General features: G+C 31.1%; 1 protein-coding gene across 1 annotated transcript; it reads right to left on the bottom strand.

The window, feature by feature from the left end:
* Positions 1–1,134: 1,134 nt before the first annotated feature.
* Positions 1,135–7,196, bottom strand: LOC148273091 (peritrophin-1-like). Its single transcript, XM_088239158.1, has 4 exons — positions 7,129–7,196; positions 5,300–5,364; positions 2,488–2,613; positions 1,135–1,543 (listed from the first exon to the last, which is right to left on the bottom strand). The coding sequence occupies exons 1-4, from the start codon at positions 7,133–7,135 to the stop codon at positions 1,277–1,279; spliced, it is 465 nt and encodes a 154-aa protein (XP_088095284.1). The 5' UTR covers positions 7,136–7,196; the 3' UTR covers positions 1,135–1,276.
* Between the last annotated feature and the right edge of the window lie 19,627 nt (positions 7,197–26,823).

Raw genomic sequence — 26,823 nt, 5'->3', positions numbered from 1 at the left:
ACGAGTTGAAATTGAATTTATTTTAGTTAAGTTTTTTTTTATAATTGCTCATTTGGGATTCCCAAAATTGATTCAATATTAATATATTTACATATTTTAATTGTGAGGTGTTTTCCGTAACTATCTATTGTTACCCTCACACTAACTAACACAGTGTTCTTCATTTGCATGGACACTGACTTAGAATATCAAAACAGTACAAGATATAAAGGATGCATGTCGAAAAATGAGGTTTTAAGAGATAACATTAAAATAAACTTATGGATATGAAGAAACCTCCTTAATGTTAATAACCTAAACTTTCATTACCAAACAAAGTTATTTTTATTATTTTAGTGTTATTATTTAAGTTAAAAAATAAATTATGGCTCGAATACCTACATGTTTTGTGATGTTCAGTATAATAACGAAATTCATCGCTATTCTATGAGGGGAGGTAAAGGTTTTAGACTCCCCAAAACAAGAATCCGTGCAACACAAAAAAATCTGTATCACAAAGGACTTAAGATGTTTAATGAGTTGCCAAAAGAGATGAGAGATGCTGGGTATATAGCATAGTTTCGTGGGATGGCTATGATTTTTGTTAAAAACAAACATCCATGAAGGTATATAGAGTGTCATCGGAAAGCGTCTGGATTTTATAACAAAGTTTAGTTTTCGAAATCATTTTTGTAATTATATATTGTTTATAAGTTAAGGTTTAACCTTGGGTTCAAATTGTATTTGTACAATTATCTCAATAAACACGTTACATAACATATATTGTTTTATAATCTAAAATGGTTTTCGGTAATATTTATTTATTGCTTGCTATTTCCAGTATTTAACTGGCATCCACCTTTTATCCCCTGAATGCATTTTATTCTCGTTAAATTATCTATAAAAGTAGAGCCTCAAATTTTATTAAAACGGAAATTTAGATCATGTGAACGGCCGTCAAGAGCCATTATTGAATTAAAACACATAAAAATCGATATCCATCCTGTATGTATAAAACTCAGTAAGATATTTGTTGTAATAAAAATCAACCTGCATTACACCATTTTCATCATAATTAAAAAGAAAAGGTGGCTCGGGTTAACTCTCTGGGGGACACCTGACAAAACATGTTTTGGTCAACATAATGAAAAACAATTTGGTTTGCAAGGTTTCTTTAATGCGTTAGTTTGAATTCATCGCTGATAAATGTTATATACTGTCAGCCTCCAAATAGTCAATGATATTTGCGTTTGTATTCAATGAATCCGCATATGTTCGTTGAAAAAATTGGTCCCATTTAAGCGCAGAGGCATCCAGCCCTTTCTGGGTAGTCGCAGACTTGAAGAGTTGGGTTGAAGTGCAGGGAAGCAGGGCAGCTAAACTCGTACTTTACTCCCCAGTCGCATTCGTAGAATTTGGAGCAATCGCTCTGATGCGGAAGATGAACGGCGAGACCGTTGGGGTCGTGTTCTGGGCAGATTGGTGCTGGGGCATTTGGATCACAAGTTCCAGGAGTTTCGGTTACAGCAAGGTTGCATCCAGCGAGAGCGGGCCAATTACAAATCTAAAAACCAGAAATATATTTTTTATCAACTGCACTAAATTTATCTGCGGTATCGTTCAGCGTTCAAATAAATGAACTGAATACAGTAAAATATAAAATGTATGTTTCGAGCCTTTGTTGTGTGGTTATTTGTAATTGTATCAAAATTAAAATAAATACACTTTACTTTTTTCCTAAACTAGTACGTGTAAAAACAAAATAAACATGGAAATATCAACGTCCACTCCTGTATTCTTTGCTGAAACCAAGTGCAAATGGTCATATTCAATATTTTTGGACATGTTTTTATATGAAATATAAATGTTAATGCACAGTTTTTTTACTTTTTTTATCTTCTCTTTACATCAATGACGGGTAAGAGAAAACTCTTTAAGAATTTATACTAAGTCTAGTTAATAACAAATAGAAAAAAAAAACGTTTTTTTTTCTTTGCCCGTTTCATAGTCTATGAAACATTATTGATAAATAGGATTTTTTTTTTACTAAATTTCATGTTTATTGTCAACTTTTTAAGGTGTTTAAACTTTGGAGCTGGCGAATATTAAATATGAAAATTTTTCGTCGCAAATATAACAGCCTAACGAATCAATCAAAAATCATTATAATTTTTAATACATTTTTTTAACCTGGATCTCATCATGATTGTCTATAATATTTATTTATCTTTGCTTTTCGTTTTGTTGGTTTGTTTCTAGTTTTATTTAACTTTATATTTCTACTTCCCTTTTCCTAAAAATGTTTTTTTTAAATAGCCGTAAATTGGTTGAAATAAAACATTTATTAAAATATTGATAAACGGCAATCAAAATAACACGGTTTTAAGATACCTATTAGTTTTTTTACTTGCAATCAATAAAATAATCGAGACTCTCTTAAATAAGAATTAAAGAAAATGATTGTTTACAAATATTTTGTCCATGAATATTATTTATCAAAATTCTTACGCTTTCTGACTGACTCCATTCAAGTCCAGCTGGACAGTTGAAGAGGATCAGCTCATTGTGATCGCACTTGTAAAACTTAGAGCAGTCATTCTCATGTGGGTGGAAGGCTTCGTTTTCTGGGCATGGCTGGAAACAATAACGCACAATGAAGATCGTTGTGTATTTTAATATGATTAAGAAGACCGCAGCCAACCATCCTGCCAGATCCTTACACAATGGTTGTGGTAGTTGGAATGAACATTATTATTGCAGAAAATATAAGCCTGGTCATAATAAGCAACTCCCATTTAAAAATAAAATGAAACTTGCTTAAAAAAAAATAATACATATATTGTTTTAACACTCATACGCAGCCAACTTAACACAACTCGGTTTAATGGTTACAATATTATAAAGTGCACATAAATAAAAGCGAAAAAATTCAACGTAAATTTATTACGTTTCAGTAATTTTAAATTAGATATTAGAGTTGGAATATTATTTATACGTACCCAAATAAATATTTAAATAATTATAATATTTCAAGCATTAACTTTGTGGTCAAACATTTAACAAAATTCTATTAAATATTTGTATATAATCACACACCAACATTTCTATGTGTACCGGTTTTATTAGTGTCCTGGCTAGGAGGGTACGTCTTAAAACCGGCAGACAAAGAAAAGTCGGTTAGAGGTTTTATACGAATATTTAATAACACTTAATAAAGTATATAAATGTACAAAAACTGGAAAATATAAAGAAAATAGTGTTTTTTTTTAATTAAAAATATTTAATTCAATATTTGACTGTGCCCAACTGTTACAACAAATAAATGTGCGTGTGCCTGGCCGGGTTACCCGATTTAATAAACTCTTTCATGTAAATGTATCTATAATGAGCTAAAGTGCACACTCGCCAAAAAGGACAATGCATGATCACACCTGATCATGCCTTGACGAGTTATCAATTAAATATAAAATAATTTAAATACATATGAAAATTATTTACGCTACCCCGCTGTAACAAACCACTTGTTTATTGATGCTAGTATAATATTTTCATTTTGGAGAACTTCTTTTGAGAGAATTGAAGAAAAATAATATGCGTATGGAAGTAAACATATTTAAAACTTTAATAATATACTTTATTTGCTTACATATGAATTCTATCATCATTGGTTTATTTGGCAGCATCATTGGCAGAATTACTCTATGGTTAAAAAAATACGTTCAAATCAGTATATTGTATCGTTTTCGCGAATTCTGTTTCTGTTTCATTGTTTGTTATAGAAATATTAAAAATAATATTGCGATACTAAAATAATTTCGTAATTTATTTATTTATTTATTTTACAAAATCATTTACTCAATACTTATATCATTTTGCATTTAGGTTAGTAGATAATCAGTATTGATTAACAAATTACAACAGAGATGGATAATATTTCAGAGAAGGGAATATGGCAGTTCAGGCATTTACAGGGCTTATGACCTGTCATTGGGCAGTTTAAATGGCCATTTTACACACTGTTACATTCACCATTTTGCCTATGTTTGAAAATCCATATTTATTCCATCTGTTTATTTTAGTTAAGTTTAAGAGCTGAAACCTTTATTGTTGTGAAAAAATTACTTCGACAGAATTATTTCACGTACAAGGCAACACCGGAAAACAATTTTCCAATTTTTAAACTTCTCCTTGGACCAGTTGGACTTTCAAATTCCCCTCTCTAAAATGGTATTCATCTCGGTTGTAATTTTAACCTTGATAGGGGTGATATCTAGTCTACAAAGATTTTGAAAAATTCAAAATACTGAAATCAGTATTTACTTGATAATATCTGCGTATTGTATATTTACTGTTTTAAAAGGTAAACGATGAAATACAGTAGAGAAAAAGTCAAATTTAAAAAATAATAATTATATTATCCATGTTAGACCTTTAAATCATGATGTTATCGCGTTTACCTACCGTGCAAGAGGTCTCGGGTTCGTTTCGCGACATGGTTGATATGAAATAATTTTATAAAAGGGTGTTTTCACATTAAAATATTTCATAGTCCCTCGACTGGTACCTGAAGCGTAAGACTGATCACCTTCTTTCGATCGAAACGTGCTGTGATTAGGGTACTTATCTAGTGTTCTATGCACCATTAGGTGCGAAAAGGGAATGATTATGTTAAACCTTAAACCAGGACTGCAAGCTTTGTATTCAAATACGATAATAACGCGAATTTGATTTTAATTAATAATTATAATAATATTTGACTTATTTACATAGTGCAATTTTCGTAAAAAACTTCCTCAAGTGCGCTTTACAATTTTAAATGTAAATTTTAATTGTAACGTTTCCTGATTTTATTTTCAGTTTCAATGTCAAATTTACTTTAAATTCAATTATAAATTGTAAGTTTACGATAAAAGTGAAATTTCAGTTCAGATCTGAACAGACTGGAATTGTCGATAATTCACAAATATGAAGGCAATAATTGCTTCCAGAGGGGCCGGCAACGGCAAAAGCACAATTTCCGAACCTAGTGTTTGAGCAGCGGCAGATTTCGACAAGTTTTTATTCGCGAGAATCAAATGCTGACTTACTGCATTTTAAAATTTTAAAAACACTTTTTAAGGTTTTAAGACACCAAAATATTGTATGAATGCCCGATTTGTGTGTGTTTTTTTCCCAATAATATCTATATATTACCTTTATCGGCAAAAATAAAAGCTTCAACCCATCGTCAATCTAGATTCTGCACACTGCTAACCGAGCAAAGCAGGTTCTATCTGTAGTTGGTAAGAAAAAATAAACTTTTGATAGCTTTTGTACTTACTCCTCCATTTGGCCTTTGTGCTGATACCACCAAAAAAAGTCCAACAAACAGGAAAGCTACTTTAGCTGAAAATATAAAATTATTCAAAAATTAATTCAAATAAAAATTATGTAAAAATTTACTTCATAAATATTTAAGGCTTTTAAATTGACCGCCATTAATCATTAAAAGATATTATATCTAAATTATTTTGAAAATAAATTTCGTTATTAGTGTTACACAATTTTTATTATTTTACAAGAACACTACTATAGTTTCAAGAGAGCACTCCTCCCATCGACGGGTGATAGAAAACGAATAAAGTAAACAGAATATTGTTCACAATGTAATAGAATTTAAACAAAAAATAAACAAATTAATCAGTGAAACTTAGAGCAGGGGAGTTTTTTCCACTTATCTAAGGTGTTAGCATATGAATGGATATTTATCTAAAGTACGGATATGAAAACATGATCAATGAAGGACAAGAGATTAAGTAGAAATTATTTTTTTAAATTTAGCACATAAGTGGAAGTTACAATAATTAAGTCTAAGATTTAATGTATGGGAAGACATCGCTCGGCTAAGAGAGTGTAAACAGACGCGGGTCTAATACCTGTATGCAGAGACAAAACTAAAGGTGAGGAAAGTAAATTCTAATTTCAAATGCAGAGAATAACCCGAAGGTGAAGACAATAGAATGTACTTTCCTCACCTTAAGGTTTGTCTCTGCATACGGGTATAAGAGGGTGAGTAGGGTGAGAGGGGTTTCACTAATAACAAAGTTTTATTTTCATAATAATTTATAATGAAGTGTTACGAAGTGAATGCCGATTCAATATAAAAATATATATTTATATCTAATTCTTTGACGGTCAGACTGGATTATAGATAATCTCAATGAATTTATAGATTTTACACTTTCCATTTAGTAATAAATGGAAATTAATTTTATAGGAAATTATAATATTATAGGTATAACGAAATCACAACATGGCACTGGCGCTGCTTGCCGCCACTGATAGTAAAACCAAAAACGTTTCATTTTTAATTTCATAAAGCTTTCATTCTATGTAAATAGATATTTATTTATGTGTAAATTTGCATAAACTACATTAACTTTTGAGTCATACATCGACCGGTTTCAAGATAAGTTCCTTATCGTCAGGACTTGAACAGCCTCAAATTATTCGTGTTGCTAATCATATTATAAAATATTGTAAGAAAGAAAAATGCAGGAATAAAAAGGATTATATGAATCAGAATGGAAATATTTTGAAAAGAGGACTCGAAGTTAAATTCAATCAACTATTTACTATGGGACAGTTTTTCAAAGGCTTCACTTATTTCTAGTTTTACTTGTATGAAAAAAAATACATGTAAATGCATTTTAAATAGCATGTAACAATGAAATTTTTAAAAACATATTTCACTCGTTTTTATACAATTTTGAAGAAAAACCAAACTAGAATTTTTTTTTTTAAAGTAAACAAGTTTTACACAATTATTATTAAACATTTACTTATGGTATTTAAAAAGAAAACTTCTTCCAATACACCTTGGCAAAGAAACTTGGCTCAGGCATGGCAATATTGGGTTCGATCCCAGGTGAAATAAAAATAATACATTGCTATTTTTATCAAGCCTGTGTGTTCTGTGCTCTAACTTTGCAAAAACTGCTAATGTTTTTTTTTATGGTAGACCAAAATAAACTCCTTGCGGAAGTCCTGCTTATGCAATATGAAAAATACACCAATGACTGAAATATTATTCTTGATTTGAATTGTAGTTTAATACTTTATATGTGATGTTGTTTCTTTTTTTGTAACAAAACAATTATTTGTACTTACCAAACATTGTTAATTAGTTCTTTGTATTAGAGAAAACTATTAATGAATTGATTGAATCACTTGCAGATGGAATACAAATTCTTATTAAAATTACGGTCTTTTTATATGCTCCAAATCTTATCTACAATCGCAAAAAAACTGTTTATCACGTGGTCATTCGCAAAGCTGTTATTTGTCTCTTAATAAAAGTATGTTGTAAGCAATCTATTGGTCATTTTTTGGTACAAGATGGGCAAAAAAAAAGTGTTTTATTTTCCTGACTTGTGGATTGAAGTTCTGGTGCTGATGCCAATGTATGGGAGTGAAGCATGAAATTAGAAGAATAATTATGAAAATAGGATGAATGCAGTCGAAATGTGATTTTTCAGGCGAATGTGTGGTAAAACGATGTATGATAGGTGCACAAATATCGTGATCCGTGCACCATGCAAGACTGAGACAAGAAATATCGACAAAATTAAGAAAGGGGTACTGCATGAGTTTGGTAATGTAGAATGAATGGACAGTGAAATGACGATTGAAGAATGTTGATGGATGCAGAAAATGAGGAAGCCCTAGAAAGAAATGGTAAGATTAAATACAACCAATACTTAAAAATTTGCATATCGAGGGAATAATCGGCGTGTGCGCATGAGAAGATGTAATAATGTAAAGGAAGCGAGGACTGTATGCAAAGAAAGGGTGACACGGCGTTCAATCTTTTCCGTCTACCCTTACAAGGAAATGCGTGACGATTTGTTGGTGTTGTTGTTGTGGTAAAAGAACTAAACCATAAAATTACAGTTTTGAAAAAACGACTTTTTGGTTGACTCAATAACAAAAAATACAACTTTGGGGTGCTATTCTGAACCGCTCTCGTGGCACGAGAAAAAAGATTTTCTCGTGTATTTTGTATGTAAATACACAAAAAAATACGGCCGCGAGAGCATTTGGAATACCACCCCTGGTCGAAGTTACGATATTTAGCTAGGTCAATGAATCTTCGGTTAAATTTACATTATCGGAGTAATTATGGATTTTAAATGAAAATATCGTGAAAAATTATTTTTGTACACAATTTTTGTTACAAATGTTATTTATAGTGAATATTCGCATATAAAAACTTATCTCTCTTTTTTTTCCACATCCGGTCCTAGGTGGAGCATTTGGACATCAGCAGTTGCCTCCAGGAAACCCTATCGCCAGCCTACACGCTTGCCAGACGCTTGACTCACGCACGGTAGGTTCCGGGTTCAATTCCCGGTGAGAACACAAAAAAAAATCGATGAGATTTTTCTCAAGCCTGGGTGTTCTGTGATGTAACTCACCACTGTAATGGGGCCTCCTGGCCTGTTGTGGTTAAAAAAAAAACAATAACACTCTCGCTTCATCCCATGTCAATCCAGTGCTCCTTAATTCCGTCAAATAAAGTCGAAAGATCTTCATCGACGGCCTTCCAGGACGGCGTGAGCCCACAGGTTTAAAGAAGAGGCAACTTGGGTTTAGGTTCTCCTGAGACATGCGCAGCACATGCCCAAGCCAGGTCCACTGCCGCATCCTCAGGACACTTGTTATAGGAGGCTGCTGCGTCTATTCCCGGACTAAAATGTTATTTGTAAAATCAAACCACCTTATGTCCAATATTCTCCTCAAGCACTTACTATCAAAACTCAGAAGTTTGGTGTTCTGAACTTTGGCATGGTGCTGAAATTCGCACCCATTTAGGACTACTGGCATTATACAAGAGTTGAATAATCAGCATTTCGTTATTTTTCTACTTGGCCATATTTGCCTGTTTCGAGATGTACCCGTCTTTTTGCAAGGAAATTTATTAAGATACAAATTTTGTTCGACACTGTTTAAGTGATAGTAGGGGCAAATCGTCCAAATAAGTTATTATGCACAGCTTACCATTATATTTGACTTATTTGACAGCGGCCAGCCCGTTCTCACCGAACGGTAGAACTAGCCGATTACCTGAACTTATTCCTACATACAAAAAGGTACCATATATTTTACATTTACATCTTTAACCTAGTCGCGTTTTTTCAGTACTAAAACAAGCTTACAGATTACAAAAAATATTTGAAGATTTAGTATTTGGAAACTAGTATTTCGAACACTATTTCCAAAGGACTATTTTTCTTTGATACCGTTGACATATTTTGTATCACAAAGGACATGTGGCGTTTGAAGTGGCCTTTTGGCATTATTCGTTTTAAAAGGAATTGGCCAGTGCTCAGTGGTGAGATTTTATTCACAGTGGAAATATCTGCTGATTGTCATTGAGATGTTTTTCAATAAACTTTTGTACAAGTGTTACATTAAAATAGTGTAGAATAAAGCAACGTATATCGCGAAGTTGATAATATTTTTTTTTATTAGTTGATTTCCACAGAACTATAGAAAAAATAGCAATTTTTAATTATATTGGGTACTTATATATTATGTACTTATATGCAAGTACAAATGAATGAACATTTTGTTGAAGATTACCCATAAAATAAATCACCGCTCGCTCCTGGATGACAGTGTATAGTTGTATTTTCATGTGATTGTAATTAGTGTCCTGAAGAAGAAACGGGTACGTGTTAAACCAGTTATATATATACTTAGTAATCTTAATACCTCTGTCTACACCCGATCTGAAGATTGAGGAAGCTCAGTGGTCTTTTTCCATTTGTTAATAGGCGATTAAACTAATCCAAATTATTTTTTTTTAAATTTTGTATATCGTATTATCAGCGCTATGATTTTTTAAGTTTTGTATTTCTGAAATAATTTCGCGTGTGACGTCAGAGGTTCTCTTTCGCTTATTTTTTATCAGTTCGGCTCATTGGCCTATTGACAGCAAGCAAGCCGGAAATCTTCCATAATTCTCTTATGATTGATTAATTCATGTGAACTAATGACGTTGTTCGAAAAAGTTCATTTTTATAAAAATATTTTGTATTATGTTTTCCATACATTTTCAGGAAACTTTGACGTACAATTTAGTGCTCCAATTTTTACCGCGCGCAAGTAAACATTTATTGTATCTCATTTCTCGTAGGGCTGAAGTTCTTTATACTTAATATTTACAGAAAAAAACGTATATACAATAAAAGTTATAATACCTGCATTTTGTATTAAATTTTTATTATAAATTTTAGGGTTTCATTTAAAACCGACTTAGATGTACTTTCCACACAAAATCATTTCAAACAAATTATCCTCAGTTCTCTCGGTTCGTGCGATTACATCTAAATGTCAATAAATTAAGTGGTCTTTTTGATATATTCAATATTTCGCCTGCGTTAATTAAATCAAAAATTATGTCAAGTACATTATAATAAGTAAATAAAAACAATGTTTAAATTAGTCACTTTTTTGCAACTAAATTATCATATTGATGAAATAATCTTTCTTTATTTGTATAAATATACATAATATGTCCGTGAATTTTTATTTCTTTATTTTTGGTTTTATTTTTTTTAAAAAGAAGTAAATTGCGTACTTTTAAATGACTTCTATTGGATCATTTTTTAAATGTTTTTATTATCTTACTTTTTAAACCTTTGTATAAATGCCACCTATTATTGTTTTTAAACCTCGTTATGTATTATGGAAACAAATTTGTATTTTAAAAACCCTAGTGGTGGTGAATGTATTTAAAATATAAAACAAAAATAAAAAAAAAAATATTTATCTTTTAGACCACCGTATTATTTACTATAACACTAATTCTATAAATCTTCAAATGATCAATGTCTGAGTGTAATCAAGCCCATTCAACAATAATATGATAGAACGTTTATTTTATTGACATTCTAATGACAAATATTTAAGTAGCTTATAATTGGAAGTACCTAGTTAAATCCGCGTGTAAAGATTATCTTTAGGTTGTAGTCATGCGAAATAACCTAAAGTTATACTTATCAAGCCAAGTGATTAATTTGAATAGATCACATATTGCGAGTGCCTGCTGACAGTCTTAACCAAGCTTGCCTTCTTCACAAGGCATCAGAGTCCTGGACGCACACTGACAGATCGTTGGAAATTCACGTCAGAACTATAGAAGGTGGACTTGACTTAGAAGAACGCGTAAAATTCAGCTACAGACAAAGAAACTAAAGGCAATTTATGCACACCATGACATAATATGCGAGCGGACATGGACTAAGCAGGTACCAAACCAATGTTTTCGAATATTTAAAAGCAGGATAAAAAAAAATTGACACAAATTATGAAATGTTACTATCATCGTCAACACTTCCATTCCGCTAGGATGCACAGGCCACTGCATTGGTACACCAATAACATTGTACTTTGATCATTTTTGATACATGAAGGTAAGATGATGAAATATTGTAGAGTAAAAACGCCTTTTTAAATTAAAATTTCATGTCAACCATGTCAAGATTTGAACTCGAGACCTTTTGCATGGTAGACAAATGCACTAAACAATACACCACAAGGCCAATGGTGCATAGGGCGCTGCATTGGTACTGCAATTAGAGCGTATCTTGAGCTAGCGATCATGGATCGCCTAGCTGTCGTTTCTTGCTGTTTTGCCCACGGGTGTGATGCCCCACCGATACCACACCACAATCACGCACATACATTTTGCATCTATCTTGAAACGGGTTTACCTACGTAGGTAGATGCAACAAAAACAATCATTAAAAAATAAACAAAGAACATTTCTTATCCTAATTAAACTTAAATGTTTTTTTAATTGTGCGCATTGTATTTTTCATTGTTTGCTTTGTAAATTTGTTTTTTTTTTTAATGCCAAATAAAGATTTTTATTATGTTATCAATGTATCTTTATTTTAATAGTCAATTCCACTGGATCGGGATATATCCATCTCCTTCTTCCAAAAATTCTGTTACCTAGAGTATGCCGATGACGTGGTTAAAATTGACGATTCAGTCAGGGGTCTTCAGGTCACTGTAGATAGGCTAAATTGATACTCCGCGTGCAAGGGTTTTTTATTTTAAAGGAATAACCCGCTCAGCTTCTATTTTGAGTCTTGTCAGCAGGGAGGAAAGAGGGGATTATTTAGAAGATTACTGTTGGCAGTAGTCAACAGGCCTTTCGTTCCACTAGAGGAGTGTTCAGCATTTTCTTCCCTACTTTGGTTTATTTTACCAATAGCCTGCACTATATTGATAATGTATAATACTACCTCTCGTGTGAGTTCTTTATTACCTATCACCGATGGGATGTCGCATAGATCTTCACCCAAGTTTTTGCATCGCGCCTCCAGCTGTTGTCTTTGAAAGCTGAAAAGGGGGCAATGCATCAACAGGTGAGGGACATCTTGAGGAGTTTCATCGTTGCATAGGCAGTCTTCGATTTCGGAGAGCTTGAAGCATGCAGGTAGCTCATAAACTAACCATGACCCGTAAGCATCTGCGTGAGCTCGTAGCCAGCATTCTGCATTCTCCTAAAATCATAGGCATGGAAAATGGTAGGGAAAAACATTTTAGTTATACTTTCGGTAGGTTCACTTAAATAACGATCGTTCCATACATGAAGGGTTCTGCTTCTTATTTTCCTTTTGGCAAAGCTGAGCTTTGTGACCTTGCCCAAAACAGTAAATTTTTGAGTTTTGAGATTATGTGTCTCAAAAGAATATTGGAGATGCGGTGGTTTAACTTTGTAAGGAATAAAGTAATAAGAAAACGGACGCAGCAAACTCCGGTTACAACTGTCATCAAGCGGAGGCGATACGGTTAGCTGGGCCATATACTGCGGATGTTTCCCAAGAGCCTTAACCACGCTTGCCTTCTTTACAAGTTCTTTTACTTTACTTGTCCACTGTTAACTGTCCGTTGGCATTTTGTGTCAGAACTACCGGACGCGAACCTGACTGGGAAGATACACAGGAGCTGGCAGCTGACAAAACCGACGCCATATGCTCCAAATAGGGAGCAGACATGGAATGATGATGTTTGCTAAAAGCAGTATTTTCCAGTCGACCTGGAAACCGACTGGTCAAAAAAAAATACTCTCGTCAGTCAGTTTTGAAACCGGTATTCAAAAAAATATATACTCACATTTAATGATAATGTTTTTTCAATTAGGCGCTAGACATTTACTGAATAAAATTATATACACAGTGACATAATGGGAAATAAAACAATCTATGCGGACGACTTAGGAATTTTAAATGAAAACAAAAATGACATTGAAACGACTAAAACCATCAACAATGACGTGCAAAAACTATTAGAATGGACAAACAAAAACTTCTTAACACTAAATGCCAAGAAATGCAATATAATACATTTCGAAACACAAAAGAAGAACCATAACATGAACATAAAAATAAACAACGAAACTCTTAAAGAACTAGAACATGTCACTTATCTAGGTTTCACAATGGACAGACAATAAAAATGGACTAAACACATAGACGGACTCACTAAAGTAATGGCATCACTACATAGCCTCTTCTACAAAATTAAAGATTTTATACCGAGAAAGGAAAAAATTATGATGTACGAAGCCTATGTCAAAAGTAAATTGAGTTACATGATCGCCTTCTGGGGAACTGGTAACAAGACAGACATAACAAGAATACAAAGACAACAAAATAAAATTCTTAAACTAACATACAACCTACCCTACCTGACCTCTACGACTGAACTGTACAAAAAAACGCCAGTTTGACATAAACTACTTGACTAAAATTGAGACCTTAAAAATTGTGCACAAAATAACACTGGGAAACATACAAGACGACGACATAATATTAGTCAAAAATGCTGACATACACAAATATAACACCAGACAACAACAACACTATCATATTGAAAAAGCAAAGACAAACACAGGACAGTCAAAAATACTACATAATGGACTTGAACACTACAACGACCTACCTTACCACTTGAAAACTTTTACTGGAGACAAATTTAAAATCAATCTGAAAAAGCACATGATGACTGAACTAACTAGACTAGACGAGACATAAAATGACTAGGCAATATTAAATTTCTAATAGAACCCTAACGGGTTTTTTAAAATTGTAAATAAATTTTAAAAAATAAAAAAATGTTCTCACATTACCCGATCATAAAACAAAATGCATATATAACGTGTGAAGAAAATGAAGTTTCGTACCAAATCTTTGCCAAACATCGCTATTTAACAGTTTAATAAATTTACTGTCATAGGATAGGAAATAACTAAAATAGAATAGAATAAAGATAGAAAAAACTATTTTTGTCAATTTGTTTCGATGATAAATTACTTGGTTTAATGTAATGTAATAAAAAGAAACATTAGTCAATTTTCAACAGCGAATAATGACAATAAATTAATATGGATCAATCTGATAATGGATACCAATCTTGACATCATTCTTATCTGTTGAAATATTCTTGTTTTGCGATTGTTTTTGTAATTATTTTAATAACCTACATACCCACTTCAAAAATCTAATCTCATTAAATTATGATAAGCGAAATAATATTACATTTATGCACTGACGTATAATAAATAGACACGTCATTCACTTTACAGTTATATATCGGATTTAGGCAATATTGCTTTGCCTTTAACAGTATTAAAGTTGTAAAATATTTCTCTTAGGAGAGAAAGCAAATAAGAATACACATGCAAACATTCGTGTGTGAATGGGATGTAAATCAGTGTATTGTTTAAGGTTCTGAAAATTCTTTTTATTTTATTTTAAATTTAAATTCATTTCAACACAGGGGGAAAACATTTTTGAGAAGGGAATATAGAAGTCTAGGCATTTACAGGGCTTATGACTTGTCATTGGCTGGTTTAAGAGGCCATTTTACATACTGTGTAACATTCACGATTCTGCCCATGTTTGAACACCCACATTTCCTCAACTCTTCCATCTGTTGACTTTTGTGAAGTAAAAGAGCTGAAACCTTTATCAGTGTGTAAAGTGGCCACTTAAACCAGCCAATGACAGGTCATAACCCTTGTAAATGCCTAGACTTCTATATTATCTTCTCAAAAATGTTTTATCTCTTCGTTTTAAGAAATTTAAATATGAATAGCTCCCTAGGGAGGAAATCCAGCCAGTCTGCAAGCTCAAACATTGTTATTTTATTAATATAAATGGCAAATCTGCCTCTTACAAAAATTTATAATACCAACATAGTTGGCTTGATATTTAAAAATAAATAGATAAATTTCCATTTACCCAAGGTTTCTAAAAAATTGAACCCAAAAATTATACAAGATTTATAAAAAAAAAATAACCAAATGTTATACAACAGATTCGGTAGAAAGTTTTAACAATTTAAGGATAAATTAAAAACCAATTAAATAAATAAAAAAAATTAAAGTAATATAACAAGAAAATCGTAAGTTCTGTTTCGTATAGCAAATTCAAATTGTGTAAAATATACTTAAAAAACGTAACTGATAATTTACATATTCAATTAATCTGATTGAATTTACAAATAAAATAATATATATCTCTTCTTGTTTTCACTGTTGCAGTGTATTTTAGGCTGTTGTCTAAAAAGTAAGAAAATTATACGATTTTGCAATTTTAAAACGCATTTTTTTTCTAATTCAAGTTATTAAAATAAAAAAACCTTTGAAAAATTTAATTTAAATTAACGGCATCAAGTGCATTTTACATATTTAGTCAAGCCCTAACGACTCGAATTCATTAAAATAAAAAAATACCAAGTGTTTTTTAACCCTTTTCTGAAATATGATATAAAAATGAAATACGTATTTTTTTGATTTTTATTTTGAATATTTATAATAAATTAAAATAAAACGGTAGACAACTGAAGTGTGACATTTATATCACAATATGTAAGCATCAACAGGTGAAAGAATTGAACGAATATAGATGTTCAAATATGCGCAGAATAATGAATGTTACACAGTGTGAAAAGTGGCCACTTAAACCAACCATTGACAGGTCATAAGCCTTGTAGATGCCTAGACTTCAATATAACCTTCTCTCATATGTTCTTCATATCTGTTGTAATATGTTGATATAAACAGCTCCCAAGGGAGTTCAATCCATTCCTTGTCTACAAAAATTTGGACAAACTTAAAATATTATTGACATTATTTTGTGTGATATTTTTCTAAAATAATTTTGATATTGATTCTTTTTTCAAAACTATTCAAAATATTAAAATAGTCTTATGAAAATTTGTATCTTGGTAAAAAAAACCCGGCGAAAACCTAAAAAAATATAGACGAAATTGCAACATAAAGGAATTCAACAAAAAAACGTTATTGGCGTCATTTGAATGCATTTTGACACAACGATAAGGTTATCAGACATTTACTCGAAAATAATACTTTTAAAACATATAAAAAAAATAATAATTACGAAAATCAAAACTGTCAATTCTGATTGTTAATGTTGTCGATATAAATCTGATATTGTCATTTATAATTAAACTATTTTTTCTTCGATAAATCAATTTTAAATCAGTCACTTCCTTGTTTATAAAAATCATAATCAATCATTATTTGTTTGTATCTCTGATTTCCATCAGTAATGAGTTTATTTGATTTTTCAACAACTACATATGCATTGATAATAATAAATAAAAATCATTGTGTATTCGCTCATTCAAAGTTTAAAATATTTTTAAAAAAACACTAAGTATTTTGATTCAAGGACTCTCTGAAAAACCCCCTGAATCTGATAAACCAAGTCATTGAAAGGGTCGAGAGTTTCAAATTATTAGGAGAAAATGTTACGGAAAATGGCAGTTTTCAAATGAGCTGGTAGTGCGCCTAAGAATAGCAGGCGCCGCATTCAGCATTATAAAGGTTGTCTGAAGATCGGATATTTACTCAGTAAAAACCAAATGCCACCTATATGACGCCTGAATATCACCTATTCTCCTCTGTGGATGCTAATCATGGTACCTCTCTACTCATAAAAGAAAAAAAAAGAGTTTTGAGAATAGATATCTCAGAGGAATCTTGGGTGTGCTGTGGTTTGACTATGTAAGGAATAAAAAAATAGAATATGGATGAAGCAAAATCCAGAGACAACTACTGTCATCAAGCGGAGACGATAAAATTGGCTGAGCTGTATACTGCGGATGCCTCCTCAGAGCCTTAACCACGCTCGCCAACTTTTAGGTTCTCGAAGTCCTGGACGTCCGCTGCTGACTATTTGTCGGCAGTTCATGTCAGAACTACGGAACGCAAACCGGATTAAAAAAATTAAATGCACATATTTATAACAATAAAAAACAAAACAAATCTATATAACTAAGGATATCAAAACAAAATAAAAACCAAAAAACTTGAACAGTCTCTAACACAAACAAAATAAACAAATAAACACGCTATAAATAGCAAATCTAATACTAAGAGAGATAAAGTCGTTCAAATCACATGTTTCGCAGACGATGCAATCATAGTGACACAATCAAAATGATTTACAACGCATTTTATATAAGTTTCATTTAGCATCTCAGAAATTGAACGTCAGCACCAATATCAGCTATAGAATGAATGACCAGAACCTGATGCAGGCTTCGAAGGTTGAGGATTTGGGCATTACTTTTGTGGGTTCCTGACATTTTAAGATTAGATCGAAACAGTTTGTAGTAATTCATTGAAGATGTTAAGATTTGTCCTGTGTACTGCCAGGGTTTTTAGTAATACACGAGTACTGAGAATTCTTTACAACTCGTTGACGCGAAGTAGACTTGAGAGTGACTCGATGATGTGGAGACGGTGTTAGTTGAAGTACTATCTTATGGTGGAGAAGGTTCAGGGGAAATTTCTTCGGTTTCTCTATGGATATTATCCATGGCTTATGTATGCTTGGTTACAGCAGTTTGAAGACCAGAAGGAGTGTGTATTTTACTAAGCATTTTTTTATTGTTGCGCGGTATTGTTGACAACTCTGAAATTTTGCGGGGCAATAATTTTGGAATGCATGGGTTATGCCTGTAGGAAGAACTATCACTATGTTGAACATGATGTCTTTGGCCGTTGACATTTTTCACATCTCTGAGGGAGTTTTTCGTGACCAGATTATCTCACTTTTTTAACACATTTTTCTCTAGATAATGAACGAGTAGGTGTTCTGAACGTCAGGCAGCTGTATGCTAAGGCATTTCTTGTTCACACTCATAAACATGGTGGAAATAAATTTTGCAATATTTATTTTATTTATTTGACACTTGATATACATATACAATATTTATATACATATAAGGGCGGGCAAATTGCCTTTAGGCAATTTCTTCCTACCTACCCAAACCGTTCAGTCTCGTACATGGACATATTGAATCTTACAATTTTGTACAAAAAAGAAAAACAAAGATATACAAAAAAAATATATTAATACTACTTTAAAGAGAGGAGAGGGGATGGTAAGGAAAGTAGAAGGATAAAGATACAATACTCGCTCTGAAACGCGACTTAAAACTAAACAGTTAAACATGGCACCTAAAATGACAATATCATTTGGTCAAAAGAGTCAAATATACCTTGCTCCTAGAAAATAACAATGTACCACTTGCCTCAAAAGTACATAAAAATCTTGAGCAATAAAAGTTATTTGTAAAAAAATGGCTACTTGATTTGGGTCCCGAGAACTGTCTTGAAATGTTCACCCCACTAAAGCAGTAGACTTGTTTATATTATTTTTGCGTTTCTTGTTTTGTATTTGTATCCACACAGTGTCTCGATGAATATGTCATTTACTCGTATATTTGGCATTTGTGCGGATGTTGGGCCACCGGGAGCTGACGGTGGTTTGTTACTTGACCTAATGTCTGCACAGTAGTTTAGTATGTGAGCTGTACTAATAATATAATTTTGTTTTCTTTTCCTTCTTTTTTTTCTTACTTTAATTTATGTATATATTTTACTGTGGGGATAAGCATGAATATGTGTTATTTTATGACACCATAAGTATATTTTAAATCATGTAAATGAATGCCTCGACGCAGGTGTTATGTAAACGTGAAATAAAAATAAATAAATGTATCCCCATGTGTTATTTATGTACCTTGTTATTCTATATGTATGAACTTAGATATTCCATTGTATAATGTACATATATATGAATAAATATAACTGAAAAAAAAAGAAAATTCAGAAAGTTTTCTTTTAATATTTTATAATGTAAATAGTGACACGAGTAATTCTAAATATGTAGATAAACATAATTCCTGACGGTAAGAACTAAGAGATTGTCTATCTTAGTTATTAAAACAAAACGTTTTAACATAAAGCCGTTTCCGTTTAAGTAATTATTTAACGCTTATCAAAATATTTTCTGAGAATTTTTTTAGCCAGTAGCAATAGCACTTAACAATTAAATTAATAATATGATATGCATCAACGATAAAAAAATGATCGATTATTTTTATTGCCGAGTGTTTGCATGAAAAATGACATCATTTATTTACAATGACCGATAAGAAAATATGTCGAAAAATTTATATCTAATTTAATTAATTCGTTAATCTTTAAATCATTAATCTCATTGAAGGTATGTTTTGTCTACGTCTAATTTATTTTACGAATTAATTAATTATTTCGGCGAATTAATTCAAAGTCTTTTGTGAAAAAACTTTAATATAACTTCTTGAGAAGGTACCAGTTATACAGGTTAAAATACTGTAAATGCAGCTTTTTTAAAAAGCCATTTTCATTTTTATATATACTCCAGGGGCAAACCGTGTATAGAAGCGATTATGCGCAGCTTACCATTGTATTTGACTAACCATAATAATGTTTTATTGTAACTTAATTTACAGAAAAACAAATAAATAATTAACATTTATTTTAAATCATTTCCACCGTTTGTATTTTTATCCTAATATAAATTTATAATTTTAATAAAACGCGCCCAGCGCCTGAGGTGAGTTAAAAAACTTTCCGATTATTCTAGCATATTTTTTCATACAAATAAGTATACTTTATTTTGAATGTCTTAACCCCAGTGCGGGTTTTTTCTCCTAGATTAAACTTGCAGATTACACAATTTTTTTGAAGATTCTTGATTTGGAAAACAGTATTTCCAACATTATTTCTTAAGAACTATTTTCCTTTTAGATGGTACTTTTGACATAAGGCTACTACTTTCATGCGTCATATTGCAGGACATAAAGCGCTCGACGCGGCCGTTTTTAGCACTATTAATTACTAGAACAGTTCGGCTAGTTGACATTTCAATTAAATACCTAATATTGACTGAATTCATAGTGGTATTATTTATATAATTTTTAATGAGTTATATATTTAAGTAATGGATAATAAATCCAAAAAATATAAAATATCACGAAGTTAAACTGTTTGAGTTGATTCCATGGATGAGAGTTGTTGTATCACACAGAACCACAGAAAAATATCAATTCATAGTATACATTATGTACCTCCTATGTAGGTACAAATATATGTTGTTGTTTTTTAAAGCTTACCTGTAATTAAAATCACCATTCGCCACTGATATGTATTCATAACCATATAGATATATTTATTTTTTTTGCACTACAACAGGCCAGGAGGCCTAATTACAGTGGTGAATTTCATCGCAAACACCCAGACTTGAGAAAAATCAGATTTCGTTTTTGTGTTCACACTGGGAATCGAACCCGGAACCTTCCGTATATGTGTCAAGCGTCTTGACCACTTCACCACGGAGGTCATTATGATTGTCATGGTAGCGTTTATAAAACTGTTCCGTAATAATTCTAGTTTTCTACGAAATCCAAACATCTTTACATTTTTGCGAGAGAACGCTATAAAATATCGCGACGCTCTCGGTGTAACACGTTGAACAACACAGTTCTTATGTCGCGCCACCTGACAGCGTGGAGGTTCAAGAAAGAGTTGGAAGGGGGAATGCATGTAAAACGCAAAGCACGAAATCCTAATTTTTGTGATTATGGCTAAAAATAGCGACCAAATAGCAAACAGCTTACTTGCAAACACATCATATCAACGATTAATCAATTTCTTCAAAAAACTTCAGCCTAACAGGAATTGGATACAAAAAACGTTTTCTTACGCGCAGTAAAAATTAAAGGATTCAATAGAAAATATTACATACTACGAATACCGATAAAAATATATCAAATTGAGTTAGGATAATTATATTTTCAAAATCAGTATGGATATTATGGAGGAATATTTTTGTACATAGGTAATTAAAAAAAATTAATAAAAATACGTTGCTAGAAAAACGCGAACAAAGAAAAAAATACAAAACAAAGTAAATTAGAAATAGCAACAATCATGAATTCTTAATTTTTGTGTATTGTTGCAATGTATATTGAATGCTCTTGGTATAATACAAACTTTACTATGCTAAAAACTCAGGAATTCTCAACAGTTTTAAAATAAAACATTTCAAAATAACCAACTCTTAAAAATTAAAAATTAAGTAAAAAAAAATAAAAACAACTACGAAAATCAAAAATCTAATCCTACGTCTTATTTATTAAGACAATATTTTGAGACTCTCTAAATGTTTGTAGACAAAACACTAGATTTCACCGCATTGGGAGTCATTTAGATTAACGCCAACTAAAGAACGATAATGATCTTTTTCAACTAGAATCTTTGAAATTTATACATAAGTCAGCCAGTAATATCATTATGGACAAAGAACTAAAACTTCGATAAAATGGTAATAAACATGGATATAATTCAAGAATATCAGAACAATATCACAAACAACATTTCAAAACAAGACAAGAACAATCGAAACTAATAAATCAGGGACTAAAATCATACAATAAACTACCTTACAAATTTAAACAAAAGACTTTATAAAAGGCGCAAAAAATATTATTATCAAAAACAGAGTATGAATTGAAAATGATATATTATTTTTTGTAAAATAACTGTAATAATCCGTTCGGGTTAGGTTAGGTTAGGTTAAGTCTAGGCATTTACAGGGCTTCTGACTACCATATTCCCTTCTCTAAAATGTTCTCCATCTATGTTATAATTTGTATGTATTATTATTAAACGTTTATTTATTTATACATTTATTTTCCTATTTTACAAATGAACATAAATATTTTAACAGCAGTCAGAATCCTTACTATTTAAAATATGAAATCATTATAATAATGTAAATTACTACAGTAGTAAGTTAGTAATATTAAGTGCATAAAATGTATTAAAATTCTTTGGAAGAGTAAGAAAAACTCATTAAAGCTCTTTGCCATCCCTTTCGAAGATTCATTTCATTCTAAGGAATTGGCCGATATAAAAATTTATAGCGGTGCCCACATTTCTAAGCCGTATGTACGCAAGGTTCAAGTAAATAATAAAGAAAGTAAAAAGGGAAAGCGGATGAAACGCTATAAAGATAATGCTTCATCAAACGATACTTAGAAATTATGTTTTGAAAAATGAGCGCTGTTGTGTCAACATCGTGCAAAACGCGTAGTAAATTTAAAAAAACTAACTATCTATGCCAGTTTACTGTGAATTTAAAGCTGTATGTAGCGATTTTTTACGCTGTTTTTTATTTGCTACAAGTTAAATTTTCGAATTTTAGTTGAATGTATTGAATTTAAAGAAATATTTTGTACTGAAATTGCTACATAATTCAATATTTAGGTACATATCATATGAAATGTCTGCTTACTGGTTAGGCAAAGGCGTTTGTTGGTCAAAAAAACAATTTTTAACATCTTACAATGGCGATGAAGAACATTTAAGATAAGAAATTATAGAAATCTAGGCATTTACGTGGCTTATAACCTGTCATTACTGAACACACTGTGTAACATTCACCATTCTAACACTTAATAGAAAAAAAGTTGGATTATAAACCATGTAATTAAATAAAGATAAATACCTTAAAATACGTAAATATTTTAAGAGTCACGATTAAAATGCAATATCAATGTGTAAGAATCATTGTCTGATACTTTTAGGTACTATTTTTTTTATTTCAACGGTATAAAATACTATTAATATTGAAAGCATTAACTTTGTGGTCAAACATTTTACTAAATGTTTTTAAATATTTGTAAAAAACCACTTACCGACTTTTCTTTGTCTACCGGTTTCGAAACGTACCCGTCTCTTTGCCAGAACACTAATTAAACCAACATGCGAAACCCACTATACAGCTTTACCATAGTTGTTTCACAAAAATATAAAACCATCACGACATGCATTTTAATAAGCACACGCACTGATAAGGACAAACATGCACTGATTAGATCATGAAAATTATTTATGTTGTTTGAGAAACAGTTGAAAAAAAAATGTTTGTCCTAATCAGCGTATGTGCTTATTAAAATGCGTGTCCTGCAAATAAGTATTGTTATTGAGAAATCTTATGAAAAAAACTTTATGATTTTTAACCTATTTTTTTAATAATAACCAAATGGTATGGCTATTAATGGCAAAGAGATATACGAAAAACGGAAAAATCTCTCCTAAAAAACTCCAAGTTGTGCCACAAATTGACTTATCTACACATTCTGAACATACACTGATGATAATAAAAATGATTTGGTAGAATCTCTTAAACAACAATAAAATTGAAATTCAGACCATCAAAGTTCCTTCTGGGAACATATTATTTTTAATATACTCGTATAGACGTACTTGATTAAGTAAAATATGCATTGTTGATTTTTTTATTAATATCTAAACACGACTTGCATTTTTATCGTTCTGAACAATTTGCAGCTCAGTACGTACGTATTTACCTACGGCAGATATTCTATAAATTGCGTCCATTTTATCACCTCCTTAAACTCGTTTATCCGGAAGGCTTGGAAAAACAATCCTTGTAGCCACTAGCAGAAGGCATAAAATCCTATTTCGTAAATAAAATCCTTTCCATAAATGTTTCCTACATTACAAAACCTTTGGCCCACTAAGAGACTACATTCTAAATCCCGTAATAAAATTTCTAATAAAACTATTATTTCTATTTTTGCTAGATTCAAAAAAATTCATGGCGATATTCAATGATAAAATGTTTAATATTTTACAAATGTCGTTATTTCTAAGCAATTTCGATCTCAATATGTCCCGAGGAAGTAAAATCCAGCCTATCTATAAATATTTAGACAGAATCAAAACATTGCACAAGAAAAAGTTTAAAATATTTTAATGTATTTTCAGGCGTTCCCTAGTAGGTAAAAAAATACAACCAGGGCCCCGATTACAATAAGAAGTTAACATTTATCTTCAATTTTATCTTCAAAGTAAAATTAATTTTTCTGTATGAAAAGCAGAACATGCATACAGTTTTTTCTCCGAAACATGTTCAATTAGACCTAACCGACAAAGATACTTAAGATGTTCATGTAAACAAATAAAACAAAAGTCAGCAAAAATTTTTTTACCGCATTTGTTCTAAAAAAATAAATTATTCATATAAAATCAACGAGTTAACTTGAAATTCTTCTACGGAAGTCCGTGACCTTGGTGTTGTACTTGGTAGTAAACTTACATTTAACAAACATATAGAAAATACTGTAGAAAAAGCTTACAAAATGTTAGGGTTTGTCATACGATCAACCAAACCTTTCACAAGAACTGACGCATTAAGATTTTTTTTTTTCATATGTACGTAGTTTCCTAGAGTTTGGTTCGCCGATTTGGAATCCTCAATACAATACTTACAAAAATCGTATTGAACATATTTAAAACTATTTTCTTAGACAATTAGATTTCAAAAATAATGTCTCATTTTTAAGTAGGACTGAGTCCGCTAATTTTCACAAGGTTCAAAATCTCGCAACTCGGCGTACCATGTTGGATATGAGCTTTTTCTACAAAATTGTTTATAACCAAATTGATAGCCCAGAAATCGTTAGAGGCATTTCATATCGAGTCCCTGTCCGTAGAACTCGTCAATCTTTACTCTTCGACATTCCTAACTCAATGACTAATTATATGAAAAATAGCACTCTTCGAAGAATACAGATGACCTATATAGACAGTTTTAGTAACATTGACATATTACATTGTAAATACCATATTTTTATCAGATCTGTAGAAGGCATTTTAAATTTATCTCCTGCTTGACTTTTGACTTTTTACTTTAAATTTTATTTAAAACTTTTAATTTTAATTTCAACTTTTAATTTTATACTTATTCATATGTACATCTGCATCTAATCTGACACGAATCTGTACCTGCATCTAATTAATAATTGTTGGTTGTGAATTTTTACAAAGAAATATAAATGTTCATGGAAGCAAAGAGATAGGGAGGAAAGTAAAGTTGGAGCTATACAATGTCTTCTCCCTTTTATTTTATTTTTATTTTATATTCATATTTTTATTTTTTTAGAATTTAATTATTTTTTTCCTCTCCTCCTGCATTCCTAATAAATTAGTGTGAAATCTGTAATTGGTCTTACTTTTTTAATTGTTTTTTTGTACCTTGTATAAAGACTGTATGATTTCCTTGATAAATGAATATACTCATTTTTGTACACATATATCGGTTTTTCTTTATAGACAGTCGAAGATAACTCTGTTAACTTCCCATTGTGATCAGAGCCCAGGATCCTAATTCTGTTTACAATTTTATCAATAAAAGTTCAGTTTCATGTATGAAAAATAGAAAATGTAAACGTTTTTTTTAATCAAGTTCAATTACATTAAAGATACTCGTACATTAAAAACGAATAATAACCTATTCGTAACTCCATGAGGCCAAAACCCCCTTATTTAACAAAAGTTAACAGATAAAAGAGTTGAAAAAATATTTTTCTTGTTATTTTAATTTTACATATCCATGTTTTAATATTGTTTTTATTTTTGTGTAACTGATTTCATTATAATGTAAAAGCCACTTGTGCCGTATAACAAAAAATAAATAATTATCTATTTGGCTACTGCAAAGGAAATGAACCTTGCCGATTTGTTCCATAAAAAAATGTATTACAGTATTAACGATCTTTTTGTAAATATAATAATTTTTATGTAGTCTACAGGTATTTAATACTATAATGGATAAAGAACTTTTTTTTTAATCGACAAGAGAAAATCTTTTTGACAAACAAGCTGAAGCTTATTTAATTATTTGTTTCATCCGTGTTCTCTCTCACAGCTCGTACACACCGCTCAAGTAAACCAAAAAACTTAACGAACCAAAAACACGAATGACAAGAAGATACAAAAGATACAAATAAACAAATGATACGAAGTTACAGATGATACGAAGATGCGGAGATATGATGACCTAAATGAGCCGAATGAGCTATAGGTGCAATTTGAACTAGTTAAAAGATTTGGTCACTTTGGTGATGCAGATAAAGTACAGTATACTCTTGGTGACAGGGTCTTATCCACCTCTTTTTTACTGTTCTATTTGGTGAGACTTTGTAAGCTATTACTAATTTGCAATGAACACATTAGAGTTTTTTTTTATTTGTAATATCTAATAGTACAGTACAATTTTCTACGTAAATTTAATATTTGTTATTTGTTGCATCTATCTACGTATGTAAACTTGTATCAAGATATATGCAAGTTGTATGTATATGATGTGGTATCGGTATGTAATTTCACTGTGCATATTGTTGAAATAAATCAAAAAAAAATATTTCAAACTGTATTTTTCATTTTGAAATAAATAAATATGAATACATTGAATTTAGTAGAATTCTGCCGCTTTCATTGTCTCTTTTTACTGTGAGTTTGAGAATTATATGGAAAGCTGATTTCGGATATTGTCTTTGTTTTACATGACTGATTTTTTAAATCTATTTGACACAAAAACCAGCCGTTTTTTT

The sequence above is a fragment of the Micrasema longulum genome, unplaced genomic scaffold (assembly GCF_059751315.1).
Source record: "Micrasema longulum isolate JH-2025_06_02 unplaced genomic scaffold, ASM5975131v1 h1tg002082l, whole genome shotgun sequence".
NCBI lineage: Eukaryota > Metazoa > Arthropoda > Insecta > Trichoptera > Brachycentridae > Micrasema > Micrasema longulum.
Note: the sequence above shows the minus strand (reverse complement) of the source record. Positions and strands in the feature narration are given on the sequence as shown.

Coding starts and splice junctions, on each gene's coding strand:
- LOC148273091 (XM_088239158.1), bottom strand. Junction 2,614..5,299: donor CACAAAGGCCAAATGGAGGA/GTAAGTACAAAA, acceptor TATTGTTTCCAG/CCATGCCCAGAAAACGAAGC. Junction 1,544..2,487: donor AATGGAGTCAGTCAGAAAGC/GTAAGAATTTTG, acceptor TCTGGTTTTTAG/ATTTGTAATTGGCCCGCTCT.